Below are 7,863 nucleotides of genomic sequence, written 5' to 3'. Positions count from 1 at the left end.
CAAATTTGTTTCTTTATAAAATTCTTTTTGCTTGATTTTCCGTTCAATCCAGTAGTGCCGATATTTTTGTACTGTTCCTGTACCCACTACACTTGCGAGTGCACGCTTGTAGTGAAGAGCTGTTGAATCCTGGAGGGTAGATCGCCAACGAACCTGCTGCACCGAGATACCATCTCAGAGGGGCGAAACTATTCTTAAGGACAGTGTCATTCGACACGCCTCAGTAACTTTTACTCTCTGTCTTTGATTAAAATACTAGTTTTTTTTTTTCAACCGATGTAAAATTAGACAAAACTCAACAATCTCCATATTGGCTTATTTCTAAGTCACCTAAATATTTTTCGTTGATGCCGCTATTGGGCTGTTGTTGTCGTAAAATACGATTAGCCTTCTTAATTACCAGTTACACACTATTGAATCATCCTAATTCTGACTCGAACAACACAGCTAATGCAAGTGTAGCTTCCAGCCAATTAACTCACTCAGCTAATTCTAGAGAGGAATCTTGAGTCATCATCCTCATCGTCTGTTTGCAATCTAGAAACTCATCTCTCCATCAACTGTGAAAGAGATCCTACACAAGACCGACATAGAGCAACCCAACAGAAACCAATATCTCTCTCTCTCTCTCTCACCAAGAGAAATGTCCTCTATGTTTTTGCCTCTAACATAGCCACCCTTTAGCCTCCCACTCCCTCTTGTCATTGAAAAACAATGCTTTTATGTCTATGTTTCCTAAAAGCGTAAAAAAATCATCTTTCCTATTTTGGCTTTCCAACACAACCCTAGTCGTGGGAAACAAGGCTACTTTCTCACCACTAACCCTATGATTGTAGAGATTTTTGTACCGTTTTCAAGTGAGTGTTTAGCTTTTATATCTAAGAAAAAAAAAATTCATGAAAAAATTCCATGAAAATAAAGTCCAAAGTCTACTAGATTTGCAATTTTTCTTGAAAAACATTCCCATGTTTTATTTTGGAAAAAAAAAATGGACAATGAGTGACCAAACACTGGAAAACTCACTTTCTAAGAAACAAAAATTTCTATGAAAAATTTCCCCTAAATCTGTAGAGCACCTACACATGCCTACCTCTTCATATTTTTCACCCTACAATAATACATTAATGTTAGAATCATCCAATGGAGAAGATTTTTCGCGCATAAGCTATCTATGGCTAAGGCCATTTTTGGATTGCAAGAAAAACATTTTGATGGAAAAATTCAGAGGATATAATTTTCTTTATTCAATTTAGAGGACTGAAATACTATGATTATGGTTAATTTAGAAGATGCCACCGTTGAAGGTCCCTCTAAATAAAATTTGAATAAGGTTGATTCAAGTTATATTAGAAGATTTTAAAAATATTTTTCCTTTCCAATATTTTCCAAAAAGTTCTTGCCATCCATTCAATAAAATCTGTCATTTGGAGAAGAAAACCCTGACTACAGATTTTTGCTGCAAGGAAAACACATCTAATGTGAAACAATCAAACAAAGGGGAGGGAACACAAGTGAACAGCGGAAAAAGGCCGGGATGACAAAAAATGAACCCTTCTCTGTCTCTTTTCCATGGTAAGTGTATCAACCGAACGGGCTCATTGGAAAGATAAGGCTTCCCATTTCCAGTTTCTTGTCCAAATCTAAGCCAAGTACTACAAATTTAGGGACTCTCTCTCTCTCTCTCTCTCTCTCTCTTAGTTATCGGCTTATAGCCACAACACCAATGTAATGCTCAGTCACTAGATTTCAAATGTCCACAGCAATTCGACCACCATCATGGATTTCCAAACGTAGGCTTTTTGAACAGAAGCTCTCAGAACTCCACAAATGCTCAGACCTCAACTCTCTAAAACAAATCCAAGTCCAAATCTTCAAAGCCAACCTTCACCAAGACCCATTCATAGCCCCCAAACTCATCTCCTCTTACTCCCTTTGCCGCCAAATGGTCTCTGCCCTCAACGTTTTCAACCAAGTCCAAGAACCCAACACCCTTCTCTACAACACCCTCATTAGAGCTTTCACCCAAAACTCCCAACACATCCAAGCCTTCTCTACCTTCTTCCAAATGCAAAAAAACGGCATAAGCCCAGACAATTTCACTTACCCTTTTCTCCTCAAGGCCTGTTTGGGCCACAATTCTCTTTTCCAGGTTCGAATGATCCATACCCAGATACTAAAATTTGGTTTTTCTTCAGATATTTTTGTACCCAATTCGCTAATTGACTCTTACGTGAAGTGTGGCGGCGGGGTTGATGCTGCAAGGAAGTTGTTTGATGAAATGCCTGAAAGAGATGTTGTGTCTTGGAATTCTTTGATCTCTGGGTTAGTGAAAGCAGGGGAGTTGGACGAAGCTCGCCGACTGTTTGATGAAATGCCTGAGAGAGATACTGTGAGTTGGAACACTGTTCTTGATGGGTACACTAAGGGTGGGGAAATGAATGTTGCTTTTGAACTGTTTGAGAAAATGCCTGAGAGGAATGTAGTCTCTTGGTCGACGATGATTTCGGGGTATAGCAAAGCGGGTGACATGGAGATGGCAAGGCTTCTTTTTGATAAGATGCCTGTGAAGAATTTGGTTCCTTGGACTATAATCATATCTGGGTATGCTGAGAAAGGTCTTGGAAAGGAGGCCTCTAGCTTGTATGATCAAATGGAGATGGCTAGGTTGAAACCTGATGCTGCTACTGTTGTTAGCATCTTATCTGGTTGTGCTGAGTCTGGTTTACTTGGTTTGGGTAAGAGGATTCATGCCTATGTTGATAGGACTAAGTTGAGGTTTAGTACTCAAGTGTGTAATTCATTGGTCGATATGTACTCAAAGAGTGGGAATCTAGACTTGGCAATGGGTGTGTTTAATGGGATGGTTGAGAGAGATGTGGTCTCTTGGAATTCAATTCTACAAGGGCTAGCTATGCATGGGCATGGGGAGAGAGCGCCCAAGTTCTTTGACAGGATGATGACGGAAGGTATTGCGCCCGATAGTGTCACCTTTGTTGGCGTCTTGTGTGCTTGTACTCATGTGGGTCTAGTTGATGTAGCCCAACGGTACTTTGCGAGGATGGAGAGGGACTATGGTGTGGAACCTCAGATTGAACACTATGGTTGTATGATCGACCTTCTTGGACGTGGGGGGCATTTAAAGGAAGCTTTTGAGCTTGTCAAGAGCATGCCAATGGAGCCCAATGCCATTATTTGGGGCACCCTTCTAGGGGCGTGCCGAATGCATAACGATGTTGGGCTTGCAGAAGAGGTGGTGGATCAGTTGATCAAACTAGAGCCCTCGAATGCGGGGAACTATGCTATGTTGTCTAATATCTATGCTGCGGCGGGGCATTGGGACGATGTAGCAAAGGTGAGATTGAGAATGAAGGGGACTGGGGTTCAAAAGCCGCCGGGAGCCAGTTCAATTGAGGTTGATGATGTAGTTCATGAGTTTACAGTGGGAGATAGATCACATCCTCAATCCTATGGAATCTACAAGATGATAGATAGATTGGGTCAACATCTTAGGCAAGTTGGTTACATCCCAAGAGCTCATTATTGATTTGAAATGCAGGGAAGACTTTCTTATATTTCAATTTGTTGGTTTCCCACTATCTCCTTCGACTTTTGTGGGTCTACTCATAAACTATAGGTGGAAAGGAGGTTAATTTAGGCTCTGAGGATCAAAGATCATCACATAGGTATGTGCAGGCACAAATTGATCTTGCAATTTCTCATTGCTTTGTGTAACTGTAAATGGACACGGAAGAAACCCCTTGTGGTTTACCTGTATGGAATTGGTGGGGAAGAACACAACCCAATAAACAATGAAGATAAGAAATTGGGAGTGTTTAGTCTCTGGATCAAGCTAAAATTATGTTGCATTCATCAGGAAGTATTATTTCCTTGGCAAGATTTGATCTTGCAATTGTTGTAAATTTCATAGTCACAAATATTTGTCTGGGGGATTTAGCAAGGGTGTATCTCAGGACATTTTATTTTTTAATTGTTATTTTTTACTTTATCAGAAAAAAAAAAACAGAAAAAATAAAATGTATAAAAATCTAAAATTTAAGGGAAGTGATATATTCGCTGCCTTTGCTTCCCTGGGCTACCCCTCTTTAGTGTAATTATGACTACCCTCTTTACACTAGAAAAGGGTGGCCCATGGAATAAAAGTGGGTGAATATTTCATTTCCCAAATTTAAGAACAAAATTAGGACAACAAAAAATATCGTGAATTTATCATAAAACAAAGGAAATTTGGTCAAAAGGGTCCAAAAAATAGCGGAAATAGTGAAACGGTACCCCACATTTCAAATTTGTGAAATGGGTCCATTTTACTTTTTTTGACATTTTTTTTACCTAAATACCCCTCAGGCGGTTTTGTTTATTTTAAAAATATTACAGGCGTACAACCCTCTTTTACCTGGAAGGGGTTACCAGGTCAAGGAAAATGGGGGTATCACAAGAGATGAAATGGGATGACCAAGAGATGAAATGGGGTTATCACACTTGGAAAATTTTCGGTTCATGTCTGTTAGCCCTGGAAGGGGTTACCAGGTCAAGGAACATGGGGTATCACATATGAAAATGGGGTGACCAAAAGATGAAATGGGGTTATTACACTTGGAAAATTTTCGGGTCATGTCTGTTGGGCGTGGAAGGGGTTACCAGGTCAAGGAAAATGGGGATATCACATATGAAATTGGGGTTATCACACCTGAAAAATTTTCAGTTAATGTCTGCTGGGCCTATAAGGGGTTACAATGTCAAGGAAAATGGGAGTATCATATATGAAAAATGGGGTGACCAAGAGATGAAATGGGAGTATCACACCTAGAAAAATTTCGGTTCTTATCTGTTGGGCCTGGAATGGGTTACCAGGTCAAGGAAAATGGGGTTATCACACCTGAAAAATTTTCGGTTCATGTCTGTTGGGCCTGGAAGGGGTTACCAGATTAAGGAAAATTGGGGTATCACATATGAAAATAGGGTGACCAAGAGAAGAAATGGGGTTATCACACCTGAAAATTTTTCGGTTCATGTCTGTTGGGCTGGAAGGGGTTACCAGGTCAAGGAAAATGGGAGTATCACATATGAAAATGGGGTGACCAAGGGATGAAATGGGAGCAGCACATATGAAAATTTAGAAATTATCAGGGATGGAAGGGACCTCTATTATTACTTGACCATATCAGGCCGAGTTATGCTTAACTGTGGGACCCACTGTAATAACTCAGTAATCGATTCGTTACCATTTCAAAAATAGGGTGACTTCTACTCCAAAAAATTATAAGTGTATCTTAATACAACCATTGTTTACAAAATAACAAAAAAAATCATAAGAGTATATGAGTACATAAGAAAATCATATACAACTTCTCCTAAAAAAAATCCACACCCTTACACAAAGAAGGGAGCTTGACAAGGTACGCCTGACCTCGTGAGTATTGGTGCAGAAGGTTCAATAGCAGTTTTGTCGAGGTTTGGTCCGACGACGGGAGGTTCTTTGTAACTTCTTCTATTGTGACCAAGTTTGTCGGTATCGGGTGTACTTATAATGTAATCCACCTTTCAGCTCGCGATCCGTTCTTCTCGTATGTGGCCTTCTAGGTGGTCACTTCGCAAGCGGTGGTAATATTGTCATCAACGGTTCGGGACTTTCATGTCATTGTGTCTGATCTAGTGTTGCATGTACAACCTCAACGTATGTATCCCAATACCTCTCTGCATAAAAAAATTCGTCGCAGTAATCGTACGGATTGAATTTTGTGATGTTAATGACTGCGATTACATGTCCGCACGGACGTCCATATGTTTGAAAGGCATGACAACTACATGTTCGAGTTATCAAATCGATGGAATCTGTAATTTCAAGGGACTTTACGGACGGATGTCCTCTGAGCGAGTGAATTAACGTAAACATGTCTCAGCTACCCAAGCTGTTGTAACGAGAGGGTGATCATTGCCCCTTATTTTAGCTGTACACGTATGGTCCGCAACAAACGACTTCACTACCACAAAAGTCATATGATTCACACCCGTTATACGCCATTTGCAACCATCTTTCTTGCATCGAACGGAGTCCTTTTTGCGTGATGACTTTGCCTTCTTAAAGATGAGTCTCTGTCGAATAGCATATTCTCGAACAACCTTCTTGAAGTGTCTCATGTCATAAAACATTGCCCCAACTGTTAACTGGTCAAATTTTAATGTATCAGCTTCTATCTCTTTTGCTCCAACAAACATTCCATATACTTCCATTGGCCCACTACCGTTACTCAGAACCGATTGAGTCCACCTCTGATAGGAGCTACCCCTCTGATAGGAAAGCCTCTGTTGTAGCCTCCGTTGATAGGCTGAACGGTTGGACTAACAACGATGTTTTCATGATGATCATCCTCGTCCTCCACTTCCTCCTCCTCATAATCATCATCATCATTGTCATCATTTTTTATTCTTCATAATCTAAACCCCTTACACAGAAATTATTTTTAAAAACATTATTGACGTCCACTTCATGATCTCCAACATTTTGTAACTCGTGTATACCTTCGGTAACATGGTTAGCATGCAAACAACTTGTTAATGTTTTATTTAAGTCAAATCGAGACTTGTATAGTTCAGAAATATATAATTAGCCTCAATCTATATGATTAATTCATAATTTGAACTATGGAAGTCTTGAAAGATTACCAAAGAACAAAAATACCTTATGCTGCGTTGATCTCCAACATTTTGTAACTGATCTATACCTCCGGTAACATGGTTAGCATGCAAACCACTGCCAATGTTTCATTTAAGTCATATTGAGACCTGTATAGTTCGAAAATATATAATCAGCCTCAATCCATATGATTAATTCATAATTTGAACTGGTATCAAGGATCTCTTCACTTACAAATTCACTTTCGTAGTCTTTTTGCAAGTCCACTTCAAAACGTGGGCGAAGTTTGACATTTTCCCATTCGCGTGCACGTTCTTGGAGCGGAATCGAAGTAGATGGAATGTTAGGATTAATAGAGGTTCTACTAATACAAACATTGTTTGGGGGAAGCATTGACGAATTCAATGAATTAATACCGTTCTCACTTATGGTTTTTGTTATGTATATCATCACAGAATTAAACATGTCTCTGTCAAACATCCTCAACATTGTTTGAAGGACATCATCATCATCAATGTCAATTAAAGTGATTATATATGGATCAACAACGTATCGATAGTAAAATATTTCTTTCTGTTATACCAATTCTTCTTTGGATTGCACTTTGAAATTCATCAAAATTAATTCGGCGGGAAGCCGATAACAATGTCTTTCTCCCCCCGACATAGTCCCAAGAAACCTCATCCTTCAATGTCCATTATAGTGTAAAAGAAGAGAAACCATTGATTCAGGCATTTTTCTATAATTTTACACAGGGGTTCTAAACTCTCTAAAAGTGGCTATAAAGTTGTGGCTTAGTGGAGCTTATCTAGAGTGTTTTCAATTGGACAGATTGGAATAAAATAGGGTTATGGACTAAAAAGTGGTTTCTAATACCTAAATGGGGGTTTTCTATGGGATTATCAAAGCCAAAAAATAAGGGATTATTTTTTGAATAATTCCTTAGACAACCCTAATCACGGGCAGTTATGAAATACCTAGCAAGGGTTCAACTCAACAGTAGGGCTATCAAACATTAATAACACTTATCAACCCTTATAAACCCTTAGACAACCCTAATCACGGCAGTTATGAAATACATAGCAAGGGTTCAACTCAATAGTAGGGCCATCAAACATTAATAACACTTATGAGCCCTTATAAACCCCTAATACACCCTTAAGACACCCTTATACACCACCATAAAAAGACAGAGTTATCAAACACATTAA

The 7,863-nt window shown here is 39.3% G+C and overlaps 1 protein-coding gene across 1 annotated transcript; it reads left to right on the top strand.

Moving 5' to 3' along the window:
• The first annotated feature begins 1,420 nt into the window (after positions 1–1,420).
• LOC143846799 (pentatricopeptide repeat-containing protein At3g29230-like) lies at positions 1,421–3,836 on the top strand. Its single transcript, XM_077355362.1, has one exon. The coding sequence runs from the start codon at positions 1,751–1,753 to the stop codon at positions 3,542–3,544; it is 1,794 nt and encodes a 597-aa protein (XP_077211477.1). The 5' UTR covers positions 1,421–1,750; the 3' UTR covers positions 3,545–3,836.
• The last annotated feature ends 4,027 nt before the right edge of the window (positions 3,837–7,863 follow it).

Source organism: Tasmannia lanceolata, unplaced genomic scaffold (genome assembly GCF_043159265.1).
Source record: "Tasmannia lanceolata isolate RefF3 unplaced genomic scaffold, GAP_Taslan_0.1 ptg000015l, whole genome shotgun sequence".
In the NCBI taxonomy this organism is placed as follows: Eukaryota; Viridiplantae; Streptophyta; class Magnoliopsida; order Canellales; family Winteraceae; genus Tasmannia; species Tasmannia lanceolata.
This window is presented reverse-complemented; position numbering and strand designations above follow the sequence as displayed.

What these genes read in the sequence shown, in the direction of transcription:
- LOC143846799 (XM_077355362.1), top strand. Translation starts at nt 1,751, where the DNA reads ATGTCCACAGCAATTCGACCACCATCATGGATTTCCAAACGTAGGCTT.